Source organism: Cucumis sativus, chromosome 3, assembly GCF_000004075.3.
Source record: "Cucumis sativus cultivar 9930 chromosome 3, Cucumber_9930_V3, whole genome shotgun sequence".
Classification (NCBI taxonomy): Eukaryota; Viridiplantae; Streptophyta; class Magnoliopsida; order Cucurbitales; family Cucurbitaceae; genus Cucumis; species Cucumis sativus.
Window position 1 is genome coordinate 1,387,051 of NC_026657.2, and position 21,543 is coordinate 1,408,593.

General features: G+C 35.3%; 6 protein-coding genes and 2 non-coding genes across 10 annotated transcripts; 3 read left to right on the top strand and 5 right to left on the bottom strand.

Annotated features, from left to right (window-relative positions):
• Nucleotides 1–232: 232 nt before the first annotated feature.
• Nucleotides 233–1,984, bottom strand: LOC101209639 (late embryogenesis abundant protein 6). Its single transcript, XM_004148709.3, has 2 exons — nt 1,770–1,984; nt 233–630 (listed from the first exon to the last, which is right to left on the bottom strand). Exons 1-2 carry the CDS (start codon nt 1,854–1,856, stop codon nt 355–357), a joined length of 363 nt encoding a protein of 120 aa, XP_004148757.1. The 5' UTR covers nt 1,857–1,984; the 3' UTR covers nt 233–354.
• Nucleotides 1,985–2,526: 542 nt separating this feature from the next.
• LOC101209395 (protein LSD1) lies at nt 2,527–6,203 on the bottom strand. The gene is made up of 4 exons (XM_031882924.1): nt 5,236–6,203; nt 4,824–4,937; nt 3,860–3,973; nt 2,527–2,918 (listed from the first exon to the last, which is right to left on the bottom strand). The coding sequence occupies exons 1-4, from the start codon at nt 5,255–5,257 to the stop codon at nt 2,791–2,793; spliced, it is 378 nt and encodes a 125-aa protein (XP_031738784.1). The 5' UTR covers nt 5,258–6,203; the 3' UTR covers nt 2,527–2,790.
• A 134-nt stretch (nt 6,204–6,337) lies between these two features.
• On the bottom strand, nt 6,338–10,276 carry LOC101203755 (eyes absent homolog). Of its 2 annotated transcripts, none has more exons than XM_004148685.3 (6): nt 9,922–10,276; nt 9,003–9,247; nt 8,745–8,912; nt 8,000–8,093; nt 6,961–7,146; nt 6,338–6,808 (listed from the first exon to the last, which is right to left on the bottom strand). In XM_004148685.3, exons 2-6 carry the CDS (start codon nt 9,231–9,233, stop codon nt 6,549–6,551), a joined length of 939 nt encoding a protein of 312 aa, XP_004148733.1. In that variant the 5' UTR covers nt 9,234–9,247; nt 9,922–10,276; the 3' UTR covers nt 6,338–6,548. The 2 variants fall into 2 exon arrangements, with proteins under 2 accessions (XP_004148733.1, XP_031738783.1); XM_031882923.1 differs by having other exon boundaries at nt 9,003–9,242; nt 9,922–10,081.
• Nucleotides 10,277–11,298: 1,022 nt separating this feature from the next.
• On the top strand, nt 11,299–15,183 carry LOC101203508 (MND1-interacting protein 1). Of its 2 annotated transcripts, XM_031882900.1 has the most exons (3): nt 11,299–11,450; nt 11,611–13,390; nt 14,463–15,183. In XM_031882900.1, exons 1-3 carry the CDS (start codon nt 11,314–11,316, stop codon nt 14,982–14,984), a joined length of 2,439 nt encoding a protein of 812 aa, XP_031738760.1. In that variant the 5' UTR covers nt 11,299–11,313; the 3' UTR covers nt 14,985–15,183. The 2 variants fall into 2 exon arrangements, with proteins under 2 accessions (XP_031738760.1, XP_011650349.1); XM_011652047.2 differs by having other exon boundaries at nt 11,332–13,390.
• Nucleotides 15,184–15,666: 483 nt separating this feature from the next.
• On the bottom strand, nt 15,667–15,738 carry TRNAC-GCA. Its single transcript has one exon. It is a non-coding gene; the product is annotated as a tRNA-Cys (tRNA).
• A 100-nt stretch (nt 15,739–15,838) lies between these two features.
• Nucleotides 15,839–18,009, top strand: LOC101203266. Its single transcript, XM_004148683.3, has 2 exons — nt 15,839–16,142; nt 17,297–18,009. Exons 1-2 carry the CDS (start codon nt 15,962–15,964, stop codon nt 17,815–17,817), a joined length of 702 nt encoding a protein of 233 aa, XP_004148731.1. The 5' UTR covers nt 15,839–15,961; the 3' UTR covers nt 17,818–18,009.
• Nucleotides 18,010–18,748: 739 nt separating this feature from the next.
• TRNAC-GCA lies at nt 18,749–18,820 on the bottom strand. The gene has a single exon. It is a non-coding gene; the product is annotated as a tRNA-Cys (tRNA).
• A 303-nt stretch (nt 18,821–19,123) lies between these two features.
• LOC101203031 (pentatricopeptide repeat-containing protein At5g46580, chloroplastic) lies at nt 19,124–21,513 on the top strand. The gene has a single exon (XM_004148682.3). It carries the CDS (start codon nt 19,267–19,269, stop codon nt 21,397–21,399), a length of 2,133 nt encoding a protein of 710 aa, XP_004148730.1. The 5' UTR covers nt 19,124–19,266; the 3' UTR covers nt 21,400–21,513.
• Nucleotides 21,514–21,543: the final 30 nt, after the last annotated feature.

Here is a 21,543-nt window from a genome sequence, read left to right on the forward strand (position 1 = left end):
GCTATCTTAATGCATGCATACTTGAGTTAAGATCAATTAATCCCCTTTTGAATTACAAGTGTATTACAAATCACCAAAGACCATAGTCCTTAAACTTCCATACTTGCCCAATTAATATAATCTTACAGAACTATTAATGAAACTAATCTCTCTTTATTTGGAGAACAACTCCCTAACAACCCATATATAAAATATATTTGATCATCATGTCCACCAAAGACATTTTATTTCTTTTTACAACTTCCCAAGTTAAGGATTTTACAACACATAGATGACAGAACGACCCAATAACAATAATGCAAAAATTACATCTACAAGTTCTAAAAATTAGAAAAACAGAGCTTATAAAAATGGTTAAATTTTATGTCCGGGATGGTACCCCTCCGGGCTGGTTATAGGATAAGCCGGAACATTTGTTGCTCCGCCAAGATGTGTAGCGGCACCGCCCTCCATAGGTGATTGATGGTGTCGATGGCCACCAAGTACATGTGATTTCCTATTCCTTAGCTTTTGAGCAGCATGTCTGGCTTTCGCCTCGTGTAGCTCACGCTTTGCCTCCGCCGTTGCTGCCTTTCTTCTCTCCTCAATGATCTTCCTCTCCTCTGCTGTCTTCACCGAAGCTTTCTCCACCTGTGTTGTTTGCATTCATTTTGGATCCACACACAATAAATTAAAGTACCTTTCTTACATACGAGTTGAAATACATTGCGAGTATGTAATATAGTGTTTAGAGTTGTAAGAACTAAAAAGGTTTCAAATATCCTTTTCCCTTTTTCTTGATATGCATACGTGTTGGAACATGAAGCAAATCTACCTAACTCTTCATCAACAAATTTGAGTGTGTGTTGGCCACCATGCATGGATTAAACACGTCCCCTGTCAAACCTTCCATTAAACTCAGGAGACTAATTAACTCATTATTTTTTCCTAACCCGAGTCTAAAAAATTTCTAACTATAGGGTGTTCGGACCAAGAAGCTGAGAGTAGGGTAAGAAATGTGAACTCTATTCCTTACCAGTTTGAATTTTATATCTTATCAACTATATCTTACCATGCAGCTAGCCCAAAGAATTACAACTTACTTCATCACTTCATAGCTCCTTGGAGGTCTTCCACTTTTTAAATCTTTTAAAATCAATGCATCTACTAGACACCATGAAAATTTTAGTCTGTTTAAATTAGACCATATGATAATTTTAAAAAATCACAAATAGAACAAGACCTAAATAGCTCATAAAAGAGTAGTTGAACATAAATTTAAGAGTTACATATTGGACACATTAATGTCAAATATTAGAACAAATGACCTATTGAACATACATATTTAAGGACTATAATGTAAGAATAATTTTCGAAAGGTAATAGCAATGAAAGCCGAGATGTAATTATCAATTGAGTTACAAAAATTTAGGACTTTAATACTTAATTAATTAACTCAAATTATAAGTCCCATGTGATATATATATTACTCCAACAAAATTTAGAGCTAGGATTATTGGTGCAAATTCGTACAAAATTCAAGTTTTAATTTTAAAAAAATTATTAGCTTGTGACCTTAATCAAATACAACTCCCATGCATGGTAATTTTAATCAAATAAGAGATCATCAACTATGCATTAAAATGATCACAATATAGTTAATCGAGAGAGAAAACAAATCCTTACAACAGTACTAGAACTCAATTGAGATATATCTCGGGGCCATCGGAGATCGAAAATTTGAAACTTAACTGATGAATGATAATTAAAATGAAAAATCATATGCAGACCTTCTCGTCGAGTTTGGCTCTACAAATTTTGAGCTTTTCTTTAGCAACACTTCCCATGTTACTCAGCTTCTCCATGGCAGACTGCATAATTATCCCTCTTTCTCTCTGATTTCTTCCACAAGTTTTAAATCATTTCAAAAACAAAACATATTATATAATATCAAAATGAAGATCATAATAGGCTTCTAAACCATTACACGTTGGATTCCACTTGTCGCTCATGCATTGCTTAACTTGCCACGTTTTCTTTTTCCCTTTTTCTTCCAACCAAAAGACCAAAATTGATTATATATATATGTTCTAAATCTGCTATTATTTTAAAAAGTTATAATACATATCAAAAACTAATAAAAATATTTTTAAAATATATTAAATATTTTATATTCTATTATCAATATAATCTACTGCATATTATAAATATTTTAATTTAGTTTACTATATTTAAAATTTTTCAGGTAATTTTTATAAATATTGGGTTAAAATATAATAGTTTAAATGTCTATTCTCCAAATTTGAGCTATAATAATTTATGTTCGGAATGTAAACTAAACTAATTTTGTTTGTTTTCTTTGAAGATGGAGTCAATGCAAATTTGATAAATACGACAGTAATTTAATGATAATCTATTTTTAAATTTATAAATTTTGTAATTTTGAAAATGCCAGTGAAATAAGTGATATTATCATAATTTTTTTTTTTTTTTTGTTATTTATGCAAACTTTCGGAAGGGACGTGGATATAACAAACATACCTTACATGAGAGAATATATTATCATCCATTAATAAATTTTCTTTTACAATAGGTGGACTTGAGAGCTCTCAATAATTGGCACACACTCTCTTTTGAAGTCAAGATTCAATCTTTCAATCTAGAAAACATTCCGGATCTTAACTTTTTCATTAAAAGAAGCATTTTTCATTCCAAACCATTATAGAAGGTTGTGATTTTTAGGGTTCATCTCTAACAATCCAAAGTGCTGTGAAGTTTGAGAATGGAGAAACAAAGAGGGGAAATTATGAACTAATTAAACCTCAAAATCCCAACTGAGGTGACAAAATTGCAAAGTGTACATTTAACAGAATGTGCTTCACATTGGTACATCAGCAGCACTCTACAGTTCCCACAGTTGATGTGAGCCATCTGATTTGCTGTTTGTAATTACCACAATTCAAAATCAATCTGATAAGACTCTAAGGACGTTAGATTAAATCAAACCATTAACAATGATAATTGGAGATGCAAATTTCCTGAATTCACACTATCTCTAGCCTAAAAACTGAACTACTGTAATATCTAACTGAAGTACTATAATTTTGACATGTGGTGACATATAACCGACAAACAAAGAATCAAACAAGAAGAAATTAAAACAGATAATGTATGTAGTTCATTGATAGTGTGTTACTAAAATCCACAGATAGGGAGTGAAATTGTTTTATATCTTGAGAAGCAACAAAGTAACAAATACAAAGATGGTCCATGTGTTTGATCATTTAAAGAGCTAGATAACATATTCAAAGCATTTCAACGTGAGTGTTTATCCCATTTCCTTTCACTTTCTACTTTTAACAATGTATGGAGTGGAGGATTCGAACCTCAAACCTTAATTAAGGTCGATAGTACAAATTTTATGAAAGTTGAATTATATTCATTTTGGCAATGTTCATCCATACACTACACTCAATCTTAACGAAAAGGCCAATAAAGATAGCCATTTAAGAGATTCAGGTTGGTCATCTGCCAGAACTTTATTCTTCATGCTACAAAGGTGAGGATCAGACTTCTAGCCACTAGTTAATTCGCTACAAGTTTGCCTCTTTACAGATGATCTTTAATTTAGTGGAAGTGTGCGTAGTTTTTCTAGGTGCCTTGTTAAAAGATATCACAAATAGGCTTTTTGATGAGTGGTTTTAAAGTAAAGCTAAGGTTTTGAAGGTGTGGTACTATAGCTCAATGATGGTCGATTTGGATGGCAAGAAATCAAAACTATCCCCAGGTAAACATGACATAAGCATTCACTCTTCACAGAAGTTTTAATGAAAACAATAAAAGACTATGCATATGAAAACATTTAGTTGTAACAATTTACCTTCAGAAGCTGCATTTATGGTGCGACAACAAGAACATTGTACACTTTTCGCCCCACGACTGTACATGAGCAGGGTGTAGCAGCCACTACACACCAGCCGAGCCATCGTTAAGCCTGCTTAAGGGTCATATTCGAAACCAATCATATCCTAACTATAAACAATTCCGAGCATATAGGAACTTGCAAATCACCATCATCATTGATTTATTTGTTTTGTTAATAATTATGAATATCTAGGCAAACTCAACCACCTAGACTCCACAAGATTTAGTAGCAACTTCACTACTTCCACCCTTTCTTCAATCAATAATCAGAGGAGAAAGCAACCAACAAGATTGACCATAGACGCAAAGATGGTATTAGGTACCCAGATAGGAATATTAGTATGTTAAAAGGGATATATTGGCCATTAGATGGAAAGTTAGTTACTGGATGTGTATTAATAGTATGAGGGTGAGTGAGTGAAGGAGAGACTATTTTGTGGAGTAAACTTGGATTATATTGTAGTTCTTCTTTAATTCTCAATATATTTCAGATATTGATTCTGGTTAGGTAGTATCCTCACAGATAGTCAATGAAGCTCAACCTCCCATGAGATTTGAACTTATCACTTCAAAACAATTTGAGTGTATAGCTTATCTCTTTGGCCATAATGATGATTTATGAAATTGTGGTTTTGATTTTTTCAATAATAAACAATTTCATTGATGGATGAAAGTTAAGGCGAAATCCCAATGGCAGTAGCCAGTAACTAGCACAAAAAAACTATCATGAGAAAATGTCTGATTTTTCGATGTCTTCAGAACAAACATGGTGAACAGGGAATTAAAGTTGGAAGAAACGAAATCACAGCCCTTTTTAACTATTCTAATTTCACTAAAATTAGAGAAAAAAATATTTGAATTGTGATCAAAGCAAATTTTCAAAAAGATAAAAAGAAAATTGGAGGGATACAGAAACAAACCAGAGGTTGGAACAGGAGTTACAGCATGGCAAAGAGCACAGCAAATGGAGGTTGCTCCAGCAGGATAGATCAACAGATTTTTACATCCAGAGCACATTATTTGGTTTTGACAACCTATTGCCCAAACAAATTTCAATTCTTAAAAGATAGCATGTATGACGAGAAATCAATTCATTAGTCATTTTCGTAAATATAGGATCTAACTTTAGTTATATGAATATCAAATTTTCTCCCTAAATTTCTTTGTTCGTGTTGGTAGAGAGCTTGTCACCTTAGCACTAAAAATTTCTTAGCCTTGTATACAAACAATAATAGCCATCTCACACTAGAAATTTGTTACTTGTTCTCAGATCTAACAGGAAAATAATTCAAATTATATCCGAACTCGAAGCTTTGGGTTGAGTAGTCATACAAGTAACTGGTGGAAACGGCATTTTTGTGATGTTGAAGAAACTTCTTTTCCAGGTGAATTTCTTCAACACTCGGTTTCTCAGGCAAAGACAACACCGTGCTTTGTCTTCGTTCCTACCATATCTGGATTTGGAAGAACTGCTTAGTGAAAGAACAATGAACTGACTAACATATGAAAGGAAATCAAAAGAAAACTGGACGAGATAATACCAATGACCTTGGCATACCTTCGCAGGTTGCAGTAAATGTAGGTTTTTAGGAGTTAAAACTTCGACTTTAGAACCACTTTGGAAAGGAAAATCCCTCCCTCCAAAAAAGTTGACACTGATAAACAAGCCAATTGTAGGAGGAAAAAGGAGAAAGAAAAATAATAATAATAATATGCCTTCTTCTTTCTTAACAAACTAACAAGATAGTCCACATGTTTATATTTCAGCTTTCAAATGGATCTAAATTTTGCCTATAATTTGTAACGTTTAAATATCACCCTGTATATGAACTGATTATAAAGTAGTGATCAAAAGTATCAGTACCAATGACTTGAAGGCATATCTTGAGGTGGGTGAAGCCTCACTAAAGATTAGTGGAGGCGGGTTATGCATAATGTAAGCAGTAGGACCTAAATAAAATTATTACAAAAGTTGAATAAATAAATCAGTACCACTGCCGATGTCACTCTATTATCATTTTCTCCCCTTCATATATCTGGTTTTCCACTCTCAAGTTGCAGTGGGTGCATTGTATGTTGATGAAATGGGACTTCTCACCACTCCTTTGTTGAAATGTGGTTAGGATCGTGACGTGTTGCCTACTAGGTAAGTTAATCTGAATACTAAAATGTTTTAATCTTTAAGAAAAAACATGGGGGAGGGCAACTACACAATGATGAACAAAATGACTTCATGACATTGCAGATAAGATACTCATCAATTATATAAATCTGACACCAATGAGACCATTCAAATACAAGCAATGTTTTGAAGAAAAATAGAAACCTAGACTTAAATTTAGCTCATCTCAAATGCAAAAAGCAGCTTAAGATAACCAAGTTTCATATTCTGAGAATAACGATAACCATTGATGACTGATCAAAACAAGCAGTAGAAAAAAACAGTGAGTTTCACTGGCTTCTCTGATTAAAGATACAGTACAGTATGGAGAAAAAATGCAGCCTGTATTATGGCCAGATAATAGTTTGGATTACATATAATTATTTAACATAAATGACAGCCATAATATGGAATTGTTGTACCTCACAAGAATACGAACTTAAAGCCTCGAAAATTACAGCTTATCTGTTACTGATTATGTGAACTATTTCTCATCATTTGATGAATCACAGTTACCATAAATAACAGAGAAGTAAAAGCCTATTGTTTTCAAAGACAGACCAGGGAACCTGTGAAGACTTCCAGGTTGCAGATCAATCTTAACAAATGGCCATTTCAAGGACTGTGCAGCTTCACACTCTTCCCATCCATTGCCTATTGCACAGAAACGAACATTTGGCTTGTCAAAACGCTCCTTGATCCACTGGAAACATTGCACTTTTTCCACTTCCCACGAACTGTAGACTGGAAAGTAACCAGTTTGAAGTTTATAATTAAGCCAAGTTTGACAAAAAGTTCACCAATTGCAAGGACAAGAGGTATTTGACTGGAAATTGACTCTGAAAATACACCCGAAGAAAAGATCAAAAAGGGAAATAAAAAAGGGAGTGACTCACCATTTCCAGGTGTTATTAGATGATCGAGCCGAAATAGTAAACATTTCACAAGGCTGGGTATCAAGGCTCCAGATGTCACCAAGATATTAACATGCTGAGAACTTGTAGAAGTACTGTTGGATGTCTGATCAGCAGACACAAGTGGTGGTTCATCTGAAATTGAACACTCCTCCAAGAAAGCTCGTGCTTGAATAGCATAAAATAAATGTGATCATTAGCAGGTATTTAGAGAAGCAACAAAAATTTTAGCCTGAGGGTTAAGTACATTATCACATACACATTGTAAAAGACAGTTATAAAAGTTATAAGGATAGGTAGTTGGCTATTAAAAATACTGTACATATATCAGATGTAGTTAAGTACACACCCTGATGCTCAAATGTCAACTACTATCCTAGACTTCCTCAACAATCAGACTCAGATTTTAGATCCCCATGATCATGGCATTAACATAGAGGAGTAGTAAGAAATTTGAGTGCAACTTGAAACGCAAATTTTAACCATTATGGATAATGAAATTGTCAAGATTCTAAACCTTAAGCTCAGAAAAATCTCAACAAGGGCCAAAACAGAGAGAATACTCTGCAGTAATATATTGATACCAATATAAAATGTTCAACAGCCAACCATTAACACAAATACAAGAAATAAAAGCAACAGGAATTCAATAAAGACAACCCAGCTCCTTCAAGAAGGCTGGAAACTTCTCCCTAAGCCAACAGCAGCTTTTAACCAAAATCAATACCTAAAAAACCCAATCCCCAAAAACATTCCCTATTTGTACTCCCTTCACAGTGAGCCCTCAGGTGCTATTCTCTACTTGGTACTGTGCATTCCCCTTTTCACCCCTTCTTTTATATGTGCGCAGAATCAAGGGGTCTAAAAGAAATCTACAAAAATTATAATCATTTTACATGACATTGTCCATCTCCTCATAAAAGGAAATGGAATTCTTGAACTGTGCTGAGTATCTAAGGATATTGAATAATCAAAAGAGAGCATCAAATAGCTCAAAGCTACAACATAAGAAGTAGAATACCTGAGGAGAACCATCTATCTGTATAGACATCAGTCATTTCATATAACTCTTCCCAGCGTTTCATCTTCTGTTGATCAAAGATATTCTGCAGGCCCTGGAAGAGCACACGGTTTTTAAAATGTCCTTTTTGAAATAAGAAAAAGATGAAGTACATCTCCAGAAGGAAAAACCAAAAGTTAAAGATCCCTTTGGCAGTAGCTCTCTACCTTTTCATCCCCACAAACATTCAGTTAAATGCATAAATATATGATATAGTAACATCAAATATAACAAGAGAAATCGATACTCAAGAAAATACTTTTGCCCAACCACCAGAATACTCATAATTAACCAAACTTTTCAAAAAAGAGAGAAATTTAATTATCACTTATTCAAATTTAGGGTTCAAAGAAGTTGAAAGCTTAAGTTTAGACTAATTTAATGGACCGGGTGTAAGGATAAAATTATTATTATCCCCGTAATTACGTGCAAAAGAACATCCAAAGAAACTTTTACAGCGCACCTACCCAGAATGAATTTGAACACTGGAAAGTGGAAACTACAGCAAATACAAAAGGCTTCGAGCACCAAGGAACTGAAAGTAAGTTATAGGAATAGCTTAAGAGCCATGACGGCAAGAAGGAGCAAAGCCTAGACTTCATTCTCTTTCTACTTTCTAATGTTTAAAATGTCCTTGTGATGAAGAAAGTCATAGCACTATAATTATGTCACACATGAAAACGTTAACATAAAAATTTCCCAATACCTCTTTGTACTTATTGGTTATTGCGCGTTGCCTAAAAGCCAATTTTCTTTTGTTTGCATCATCACATGGTGGACCAAAACCATCTTGATCAAAATCATAATTAGAAAGATCGCGACCATCGTCGTATTCATTCAATGCATCAAGAAAGGGTTGGTTATAGTTTTCTATCTGCATAAAAATATGGTGACGACATTAACTTCTGAGACCTTATAGAATGGAGTTGTTTGAAATGATTATAGGGTGAAATCTCGACCTTACTTGTTCATAGAAGAAGAAATGATCACACAGATCGAGAATCTCCTTCTCCCACATTTTGCCAAGTTCTTCACCCCTTTTAACATCCTTTGAACCACCAAAAGCCTTAGCATATGTCCCATCCAACAAAGACTTGAGCAGGATGATGGTCTCATCCATGTCCCAGACATACACATTTAGTTTTTCTTTTTGATCCTTGGCGCTTTTAGCAAACACCCTTGTACTTTCTTCCATAATGCTGGTCTATTCTGGAAACAAAATCAAGAAAAAAACTGATGATACTTCAAATAAAAATAAAATAAAATAAATTACACAACGAAGATTCAGTTTGAAATCAATTTTGTTTTGAGTTTCCCATATACCAAAATTAAGCTTATAAAGTAACATATACCGTTATGTTAAAGTACCAAAAAAAAAAAAAAAACTATTTGTTTATGAACATTACTTGTTTTCTTTTCACTTTCAAACTTCTTCAATAAGATTTTCAAAAACAAAATCGTTATCATACAGGTCATAAGTGATCATAAGAAATGGCTTTTAGTTAAAGCATAGTAACAATCAAATACATATTGAACACAACTATATTAATTTAAATGGATTTTTTCCATTCAATTTGCAAAGGATGCTTCAATGCATAAACCCAACAACACCAAACTGCAAACAACTTGATATAACTAACAAAAATGCACCCACCATCATCTTCAATTAAAAACCAAAAACAAGACAAAGACCACATAAAATAGCTGAAGAAGATAAACCAACAACAAAAAAGAACAAGACAATCTAAAGTGCAAGAAGACACTGAATTAGAAATCCAATCCAACCAAACTTTCAGCAGTAAACATGATCAAAATTCATTACCCAAAAAAGAAAAATGGAGAATGGAAACATAAAAAGGTGCATGAAAGTTAAAGGTGCTTACTTTCGATAGCCAGGAAGTCAACAGAGTGAAGAAATGGAGCTTTCTGCTCTGAAAAACCTCTGATTCCGTCCAAGAAGTAAAGAACGACGAGGCCGGGAACCAATCGGAGGCAGCCGAAACTGCTTTTTAGTTTTTACGATGTCGTTTCAAAAGATGGCCATGGGCTCAAGAGTGAGGCTTAGTTTATTTGGGCCTCTTTTGATCGTCTACCTTTTCACATATACCCTTCTATTCCTTGGAATCTGCAATATTGCTCTTAGAGTTTAAATTGAAAACTTACTTTTCAATCCAAATCCATTGCTATGTAAATTGTCGTCATCCTTAATTGAATTTGAATATTTGATATCTTGAGACCGTCTCTTCTTTACCACTAAATGTGAATAAACTAACAAAGCAAACTATTTTTATTTGGTTCTGAGTTTAAGGACCTCATAGTTTTGGAGTGAAGGACCTCCTAGTTTCCAAAATACATTTTTGTCAATTACTTAACCTCTTATTAGCAAAAGAAGATTCATAACTAATTATTGCCAAAATGAGTATAACTTAGATGTTAAAATATTTATATTATAAAAAATTGTGACGGTGTTTATACATTGTATTTCCTCTCTTCATATATTGTCAAAAAAATACCTAACTAATTAAAACGAACCACATACCCTAGATAGATATATAATGAATAACAAATCTTAAGAAAATTGATAGTCGTACTACTTCAATTACAAATCATGTTGTCAACTAAAAGATTAAATATTTGGAACTCATATTTTCACTCTCACTAGTTGTTTAACTAAGAAAATAACCTATAAAAGCAGATAGATGGTATAATTCAAACATAACTAATAAATACAAAACAAATGGATTGAACGATAATAAAGATTAAAAGATCTTACAACCTGAAATCAATACACAATAAAAACACAAACTAAAAGAGAGAAAAAAAACGAACAAAGATGAAGAAAATAACCAAACACACAAAAAGTTATCAAACACAACCCAATGAAATAGGTCTTAAAGAGTATAGAATCCTCAAGTCACCAAGAACAAAAGTGTAAAGTCCACACAACTTGCCCACCTAGAGAGGTCACAAAGTAACCCATAAACACAAAAAATTACACTCCTACTAAATAACAACACGTCAAACCACTTCTACTCTTCATATCTAACAACGTAATCGATTGTCTACACGTCTCTAACATTACCAATCTTATGCATCTATTGAAGTTAGATGTTTAATTTGATGGTATTCATTACAATTCATTTAGAAAAAATGTAGAACTAAATTGAAACATTTGTGAAACAAGGAAGAACAAAAATGACTAAGTGAGAGGGTCAGGGAAGCAATAACTGATACCTTTTGTTTGGACATAGAGATGGTGGGTAACCCGACCCGGAATGAACTCTTCTGCATGTCCCTTCCTCTTTCTCTCTTCGTCGTCGCCATTTATATATAACCTCTCTCTCTCTCACACTCCCTTTTCCAATTTCAGCAGCTCACAACCGTATCAATCGCCGATCTTCTTCAAACCCCAGTGAGTTTCTTTTTGTAATTCATCAAATTTTTTATTCAAATTCTATCGGTTTTTCAATCTCTTCTAAATTTACACAGCTCTTCAATCTCTTTTTCTTTTTAGTTTCTTTCTTGTTTTTCATTCCTTTTTTCAAACGATTTCAAATGGGTTGTTCGGTAAGGGATAAGCATGTTCGTACGAATCGGAGGCCTCGATCGGTTAAATCCGAATTCGATCCTTGCTGTCATCAAGAACGAGCTTCACTTCCTAAATCTGTACTCGAATTGGGTTCTAAGCCGTTGGATTATCATATAGGGCTTGATGATTCAAACCAGATTAACGCGGTTACTTCAAACTCTAATTCCAGCTCCAATTTGGATGACGGTGGATGGGGTTACTGTACGGAGGATCAATTGGAGGAAATTTTGATGAAGAATTTACAATTTGTTTATACTGAAGCCATTTCTAAGCTTGTAGCATTGGGTTATGATGAGGATACTTCGATGAATGCGATTTTGCATAATGGGCACTGCTATGGTAGTATGGATGTTTTAACAAATGTACTGCATAATTCGCTTTCATTTCTGAATGGTGATATTAACTCCGATAGCCTCAATAGTGAGGTTGTTGCAGCTGTTGAAGCTGTTGAAGCTGCTGCAGCTGCTGCAGCTGCTGCGGCTTCTGGTGATGGTATTGATATTGATGTTGATATTGGTAGTTGTAATGGTTATGGTTATGGTATTGATATTCCTAATGTGAATGCTAATGCTAATTTGGTTGTGGATGATCCTGAGCCTGTGTTCTCTGATTTAAGGCAATTGCAAGAGTACTCATTAGCTGGTATGGTGTGTTTGTTGCAACAAGTTAGGCCTCATTTGACTAAAGGAGATGCTATGTGGTGTCTGCTTATGAGTGATCTTCATGTTGGTCGGGCTAGCGCTATGGAAGTTCCAGTGCTTCCTTCGGCACCAAGTAATGTTAATGGGTCAGCATCTGGTGCCAATGGTGAGAATGTTAGTAACCAACCAGTGGGATTTTTGGCACCATCCCTTTGTAAATTTCATAGTGGTTCAGGTTTTGGAAATGGTGGTGGTTCAGAATTTTCTGCAAATGGGTTTGTGTCTTATGCTCCTGATATGAATTTGCATAGAGATATTGAGTGTCCGAAGAGGTTTAATCTTTCTCCTTCAATGAAGTCGATGTTGAAGAGGAATGTGGCTGCATTTGCTGCTGGTTTTCGAGCAAACTCGAAGAACCTTCAGGTTCAGTCTCAAGCTTGTACAAATGGCTTACCAACTGATAATCCCCCTGTTGTACAAGGTGGTTCTGGATTTCCAGTGGAGAAAAGTGAGGAAAACCAGGATGCTGTGAATTCAATGTTGAGTAAATTCCGTGATTTGAAACTTTATGAGAATCTGGATTTTGTGGCAGAAGATCAAAAAGATGAAGTGATTGTAAATCTCTTGCAGCAGATTAAAGAGCTTGAGAGACAAGTAAAGGAGCGTAAAGAATGGGCTCATCAAAAGGCAATGCAAGCTGCCAGGAAACTGAGTAATGATCTCACAGAGCTTAAAATGTTGAGGATGGAAAGGGAAGAAACCCAATGCCTGAAAAAAGGTAAACAGTCTTTAGAGGACACAACAATGAAACGACTTTCTGAGATGGAGAATGCTTTGAGAAAGGCCAGCGGTCAAGTGGACCGTGCAAATGCAGCAGTGCGACGACTTGAAATAGAAAATGCAGAAATTAGAGCAGAGATGGAAGCTTTAAAGTTAAGTGCTTCCGAGTCTGTCACAACTTGTTTGGAGGTTGCAAAGAGGGAGAAAAAAAGTCTAAAGAGATTACTGGCCTGGGAAAAGCAAAAAACAAAATTACAGGAGCAGATTGCAGAGGAGAAGGATAAGATATCAAAGTTGCAAGATCAACTGGAGATGATCAAGTTAGATCAAAAAGAGGCTGAGGTAAACAGTCATTTATCTTTCTACTTTCTCAGACACAATCCTAATTTCTAGGCCATTCCCATTGTTTGATATGCACTGACAAATAAGGGTTATAAATAGTTCTATATGCATGTAATCAAATCTAAGTTATAAATAGTTCTATATGCATGCAATTACTGAGGTAGTCTGCCAAATAAGGGAAATGAATGGACAAAAGTAGCACTGGCAGCAAGGAGTAGTTAATCAGCCGTCGGCTTTGTTTAGAATATCAATAGGTGGCCAATTTCTTCTTTGAGCTTAATTATTCACTACTTCTATAATAATAAGCATCATTTTCACATATCTCTCCCCACTCAACAGGATTGGGAACAGTAGGCTTGAAATAGTTGCATAACCTGTCCCTAGATTTGCATTTTTCATATAATTAAACCAAGAGGTCTTAGTTTTTTACTGATTGAATCATCTGAGATTAACAGTAGAACGTTGAAGGATATGATTCCAAACCATTCCAGTTACAGGGCTATTCTTTTTTCCTGCCTGTTTTTCATATCACATCCAATGATTTTGCATTATAAGTAGGAACTTCCAATCTCAGACTCTCGTGAGCACGATTCTACTTCTGCTATGGTCATACCTTTGCTCTGGTTATTTGCTAAAAATCTGCATTTTGTTTGTCCCGTATTACGGGCATAAAGCATATCTTAATTTTGACTGTAATCGCCCTTTTCCCCCTTCTTTTAAATGTCCAATCAAATGATTGCCTGAGATGGAGTTATGAAAGCTATTTAAGATAGTTGGATTGTAGCATGCTCTAGATATTGGTAGTCAGACTCCCTCTTTCACCAGAAACATGTGGGTTTTCAGGCTAGTTATGTTGGTTGAGCTGACAATTTTCCCTGCTTTCCTTTGTTCGATCAAACAATTTGCTCCCTTTATCATTTAACAATTAACAAATACCACCCTGTTATATATATATCAATGATTGTTTTCTCAAATCTGGAACTAACATGTAGCTGCCATTGATGTCATCATCTAAAACAAAACCTTCAAAGTCTTCATTATCATTTATCGTGCAAATGACTATGTTTTACAGGTGAGGTGGAGGCAGGAGGTGAATGCTAAAGAGGCTGCCATGGCACAAGTGGAGGACGAAAGACATAGTAAAGAAGCAGCAGAGGCTAGTAGTAAACGAAAGCTCGAGGCATTACGCCTTAAGATAGAGATAGATTTTCAGCGCCACAAGGATGATCTCCAAAGGCTTGAACAAGAACTTTTGCGTCTAAAGGCATCTGCACAATCCACGGAGTCACACCACCCCTCCAATAATAATACACCTAAAGGGAATTCCGACAGTGTAAAACCCCAAGGTGAAACCATTGCGAAAATGCTTCGGGAATTAGATAGTTATGAGGATTCGTCAGAGAAAGACGTCAATCAAGACCGTGAATGCATAATATGTATGAGAGGTGAGGTCTCTATTGTTTTCTTGCCTTGTGCTCACCAAGTTCTGTGTGCCAGTTGCAGTGATAACTATGGCAAAAAGGGTAGAGCAGCATGCCCGTGTTGTCGGGTTACAATAGAACAAAGAATCCGAGTTTTTGGTGCGAGTTCATAGAAGAATAGTAATTAAGAAGAGATTAAAGAATACCATGTTTCGACTGTAGCATTTGTTTGTTGAAAGAAACTCCATTGCGTTGGTAATATGCCTTCGAACAGTTTTACAAAATTTACCTAAATCGAATATGCTTCTGATATATGAGAATGGTTGACAATGTATATAATATAAATAAAAAGCAGTTTCTTTGCTTATGGGATGTGATGTTCTTTTGCTTTATGCTCTTTAACTCACTTTTGTTCTTTAGCATGATTAAATCTCCGACTTCTTGAATTGGAACGTCTCAATATCACTGAGTTAAACTGTGTTGATGTTTTTGTTGTGTATTGTGAGTTTGTTTTGGAATTTAATTTCTTTTTAAATGGTTTCTTATTTTTCTTGAATGATCAATTGTTTATAATAATTCAAGTTTATAACCCAACTTCCATGGTGTACTCATTAGAGTTCTTGAAAATGGAAGTTGAGAACATAAAAGGAAAGTCTTTTAGAAGCAAATTCTCTAACATTGTCTTATGAGGACTTTTGTCATTCGGTGAATTTTATTTTGGCGAAGACAAACTAAAGAATATTATCATTTTGATAAACTTTCAAATGATAAACACATAAAAAAATTTACAAAGTATTTATCTATATCATTAGAACAATATCTTAAGTTAAGGAATAAAAATGTTATTATTATAAAAGGGCCCAACCGGGTTCGAACCGGTGACCTCTTGATCTGCAGTCAAATGCTCTACCACTGAGCTATAGACCCAATTTTGGTTAAAAATCTAATTCTTACATTCATATATATTATGTAAAGTTTGATTCTCAGAATATGCAAAACGATGAAGTGGGTGGGGTCGATGCAAAACGAAAGGCAAATTGATTGGATTGAATTGGCGCCGAGAGAAAAAAATGGGTCAGAAAAATTTTAGAGATAAGGTGATGTTTTTTTCTTCAAAATCCCACTTTGGAATTGAAATGAATGTGAATCAATGGCTTCTTGCATCTTCAACAGTGTATTTTACAGGTTGAAGACGACCCCCAGCTGTTCATTTGGCAAATGGAATTGGAACTTTGGCAATGGCAACAAGAAACAAGACAAACCCCAAATCAAATACCATGATATTGTTCTTCCATTCCCTCTTTCTCTCCTTGAAAAAACATTCTTGAAACGTATTGTTCTTCCATTCCCTGAGTTTGATTGTTCTTGAATGTTAGTCTATGGCTTCCTGTTGTGTAATCTGTTGTCTCTACTGGGAAAGTTTTCATCAAAATTAGGTTCCATTTTTGTTATATAATGCTTTAGATTCTCTAGTTTTATGAAGATATGTAAGGCATGTTTGGGAGTGATTTTGAAAATGTTGGAACTCACTTTTTCGGATTCAAAATCAATTTTGAGTGAATAAAGATGTGTTTTTACAGCGATTTGTACTATTTCAAAATCACTCTCCTTAACATGCCCTTAGTCACTTTGTTGGTTTACTGACGCACATATTTCTTGAAAGGTGTTTTTGTCTCCATTGTTGGAACTTTTGTTTGAATGTTCTGTGCTTTGTCTTTGTTATTTTCTTTTACTTTTTTTTTTTTTTTTTTTTTGAAGTTGCATTTTCTTACTTTGTTAATTAGTTTTCTTGTACAGGTTTAGTAGAAAAACAATTTTAACATATTGGCAGTTATTATAATGCCATTGTTGATCAAACCCATCGAGTTTTTTAGTTTCTGAGACTGAGAAATCAAGGCTATAATCTTTTCTTGAGCCCTGATCATGTTTTGTTAAGGGACCATTTTTTTCCTTCTCAAAACTACTTTTTTGGAACTTTAATTAGGAAGTGACTTTATATTTTGAAGCATAGGGTAACTTGTGGGAAACCGTAACAGAATCAATCTTTGTTGTTACGTACAGAATAAATGAAGTGTTTCGAGGTACCTGGATCCACCCTTCTTGAGATATCTCTCAAGTCCTAATTCATTCACCAAAATAATATCTACCTACTCCTTACCACTCCCACTATTTATAACCTAATACCATAGTAATCTCCCTAACTAATAATTAACAATATACCCTTACAATAATCTAATAAAATTTTGGGGAAAAGCACAATGAGATGATGGTTTTTTTACTTTTCCCCTTCATCCCTACTCATCGGAACATTGCACTAGTTTTAGAGTTCTCTTTAGTTGGATTTCAGGGTGCATGTTGTTGGAATTGTTTAGTTCATATGATGTTGTATTAATCTTGATTGTAGTGTTGTAAGAAACAATCATCAAAATATGGATCACATCAATATAGACTCATTTGTATTTGTACTATCAAAAATATTTTCCAGGTAAAGAACTCAAATGCTGCTATAAGGCCACATCAGATGGATTCAGCGCTACCGATTTCCACGCGTGTTGCGACTTCAAGGGACCATGTGTCATAATTGGCTACACAGACAAATCCTTCAAGTTTGGTGCATTCAATCCTGAGGGCTACAGAAGCACAGATGACTACTACGACACTTTTGATGCATTCCTCTTCTATTGGAAAGACAATGAGGATGATGATCCCATCATCTTGCCCAAGGTTGGGGGTAGTGGTGCAGCGCTATTCGATTACGCGAGGGGCGGGCCACAGTTTGGGGCTGATGGATTGCTCATTGGCCCTCCTTTGGCACCTGTAATGGGTGGCTTTGCTGGGCCAGACACGAACTCGGGCGTCGGGGACCTAAGGCAAGCGAGGTCTCGGCTTGGACTATCTTATGCCAAGAGAAAAGATGGGAAGGACTCCATTTTTGGAGATGAAAATAGAGCTGTTGTTGCTGAAGTGCAGGTCTTTTGTAGCCCTCAAATAGCAAGCTTGTATTGAAAGTGGAATGAGCAAGCAGCCTCTAAAGGTGTTTTGCATTTGATGGTTATGTATATTCCTATTGCCATGGAACTTTGTTCATTGATTCTTTGTTCTTACAGAAATAATAGTGAATCGTTCAAATTATGAGGACAAAGCCCTAGTTCGTAAACATAGTAAGATAATATAATATAACGTACTAGTTTTATTTTATTCTAAAAATTTGCCTGGTTTCTATAGGTCGTCAAACTCTTAATTTTGTGTTCAATATGTCTATTAAATTTTGACTATAAGGTTATGTAATAACATATTAAACAGTATTAAAATTATTTGTTGTATTATATATAAATTTAAAGTTTGTGTCTTAAAATTTTCAACGCAAGATTGACGTTTGATGATCAATTAGGCATATAGATTTGTAAGTCAAAGAACATATTAGATTTCTTCAATAGTTAAGTGTACAAATGCAATATAGAAAAAAAATGGTCTAAATTTATAACTTATTCTAGTTTTGTTAAGATTCAATATTGTTATACAATTGCATGAATGAAAGGTTTGAAGTTCCAACTTCCAACTTCAAGGAAGAAAACAAGTAAGAAATGCAAACATAGTTTGAATCTACGTTTGTTTTTATACTATTTCAAATTTTAACGAAGAAAAACGAAAAATTGGTTCCTACCTTTTATTATGCAATCAACTAAAATGAGTTTAAAATCTTAAAAAGTGACTAAGAAAGTCCAACTTAGGTGTATAAGTAAAGAAGAAAAGAGAAAAAGGAAAAAGAAAAGTTGAACTTATGAAAAGACCATCCTATAGATTCTCTTTTGAATTTCAAACTGATTGAACCAAAAAGGAAAACCAAAGTATCAAACTACTCTTTTTCTCTTTAAAGGTTAAGAAAATTCAAACAAAACTAGTGAAAATTTCCAACAAATAAAAAGACTAAAAAAAAAGGGCCCAACCGGGTTCGAACCGGTGACCTCTTGATCTGCAGTCAAATGCTCTACCACTGAGCTATAGACCCCTTTTGATCAATTCATTGCTAAATAAATTATTTATTAATTAGATAGACACTAGTAGCCAATGATGGAGTATCCGCTTTTAAAATTACAACATTAATTACTTCCAAGATAAGATTGTACGAGACAAAACCTAGACCATCTTTAAACAAAAAAACCTTTAATACAATGTATAGTCGAATCGATAACTATCTCTACAAATTATACTATTAGTTAATAGATCCAAATGAACACAATTCTTTGCATTACAAATTTTTATGAAAGTTGAAAGTCTTAAATTTAAATTAATTTAGAAGTTAGAAGAACAAATTCTGAAAGTTTTGGGTTGGCAGTGGCAACGGGTGCTGTGCTGCGTCCCTTTTGGCTTTGATATTTTGTATTGGGGAATTGGGATAAGGCCACTGCGGTCAGCTTCTCCTTCAGATTTTTCTTTCTCCAACCTCTCTCTCCCATGGCGGTTCCTCTTTCTTCCTCTCTCGACCTCAAGCTCAAACCAACACCCATCTTCTTCACTTCCCCTCTCCGCCGGAAGAATGTTACCAAACGATTAACACTCCTCTGTTCCTCTTCCAAATCCCCACGAAAGCCTTCTTCAGTTTCATCACAATCGGTTGACAACAAAAACCCTTCTCTATCCGAGCAGCTCAAGAATCTCTCCACAACCACACTTTCCAATGCACCCAACGACGAAACCCGTCTCTTATCTAAGCCTAAATCCACTTGGGTTAACCCCACCAAACCTAAACGCTCTGTTCTATCTCTCCAGAGACAAAAGCGTTCTTCTTACTCTTATAACCCCAAGATGCGAGACCTTAAATCCTTTGCCCATAAGCTCAATGCCTGTGATTCCTCTGATGACGCTTCTTTCATTGCGGCTCTTGAGGAAATTCCTCACCCACCCACTAAAGAAAATGCCCTTCTCATTCTCAATAGCTTGAGGCCGTGGCAGAAAACCCATTTGTTCTTCAATTGGATTAAGTCCCAGAATTTGTTTCCTATGGAGACTATCTTCTACAATGTGGCTATGAAGTCTTTGAGGTATGGTAGGCAGTTTCAACTTATTGAAGATCTTGCTAACGAGATGATTAGCGCTGGGATTGAGCTTGATAACATTACTTATTCTACTATTATTACTTGTGCTAAAAAGTGTAGTAGGTTTGATAAGGCAATGGAGTGGTTTGAGAGAATGTATAAAACTGGTTTGATGCCTGATGAGGTTACTTACTCTGCTATTTTAGATGTTTATGCTAATTTAGGGAAAGTTGAGGAGGTTCTTAGTTTGTATGAAAGAGGGAGAGCTAGTGGTTGGACGCCTGATCCTTATACATTTTCTGTGTTGGGAAAGATGTTTGGAGAGGCAGGGGATTATGATGGGATTATGTATGTTTTGCAAGAAATGAAATCTATTGAGATGCAGCCTAATCTTGTTGTGTATAACACTTTGTTGGATGCAATGGGGAAGGCTGGGAAACCTGGTTTCGCAAGAAGTTTGTTCGACGAAATGGTTGAATCGGGGATAACGCCAAATGAGAAGACATTGACTGCTCTGGTTAAGATTTATGGAAAGGCAAGGTGGGCAAGAGATGCTTTAGACTTGTGGGAGCGGATGAGATCGAATGGGTGGCCGATGGATTTCATTTTGTATAATACATTATTGAATATGTGTGCTGATCTTGGTTTGGAGGAGGAAGCTGAGACGCTCTTTGAAGAGATGAAGAAGTCAAAGCATTCTAGGCCAGATAGTTGGAGCTACACAGCAATGTTGAATATATATGGTAGTGGAGGTAATGTGAAAAGATCCATGGAGTTGTTCGAAGAAATGCTCGAGTTGGGTGTTGAGATTAACGTGATGTGTTGCACTTGTTTGATTCAATGCTTGGGGAAATCTGGGAGAATCGATGATCTAGTTCGAGTTTTCAATGTTTCAGTACAAAAAGGGATTAAGCCAGACGATAGGCTTTGTGGTTGCTTGTTGTCTGTTCTGTCCTTGTGTTACAATAGTGAAGATATTAACAAGGTATTCACTTGTCTACAACAAGCTAACCCTAAGTTAGTTTCCTTCATAAATCTTCTGCAACAAAACGACATTACCTTTGAAGTTGTCAAAAACGAATTCAGAAACATTCTCGGTGAGACAGCCCCTGAAGCTCGACGTCCTTTCTGCAATTGCTTGATTGATATATGTCGAAACCAAAATCTTCGCGAGAGAGCTCATGAATTGCTCTACTTGGGAAGTTTATATGGATTGTACCCAGGCCTACACAACAAAACTGAGACCGAATGGTGCCTGGATGTTCGATCTCTGTCAGTAGGTGCAGCTCAAACTGCACTTGAAGAATGGATGATAACTCTATCAAAAATCGTACAACGAGAAGAAGCATTACCTGAATTGTTATCAGCTCAAACCGGAGCAGGAACTCACAGGTTTTCTCAAGGACTAGCCAATTCATTTGCTTCTCATGTAGACAAACTTGCTGCTCCATTTCAACTGCGAGAAGATCGAGCTGGTTGGTTTGTAGCCACAAGGGAGGATTTAGTTACATGGGTGCATTCAAGAGTACCATCTGTGGCTGCCACAGCTTAACCAGCCATGGATTTGGCTTCTTTTAGTTACCTTTCATAACTATTCACTACAATGTACGAGTTCATGCAAAATATTGTACTTCTCAAAAGTATAGAATAGAGTTATTTTACTTCAGTGTTAGACTTTCTTCTGCTTGAATTTTGC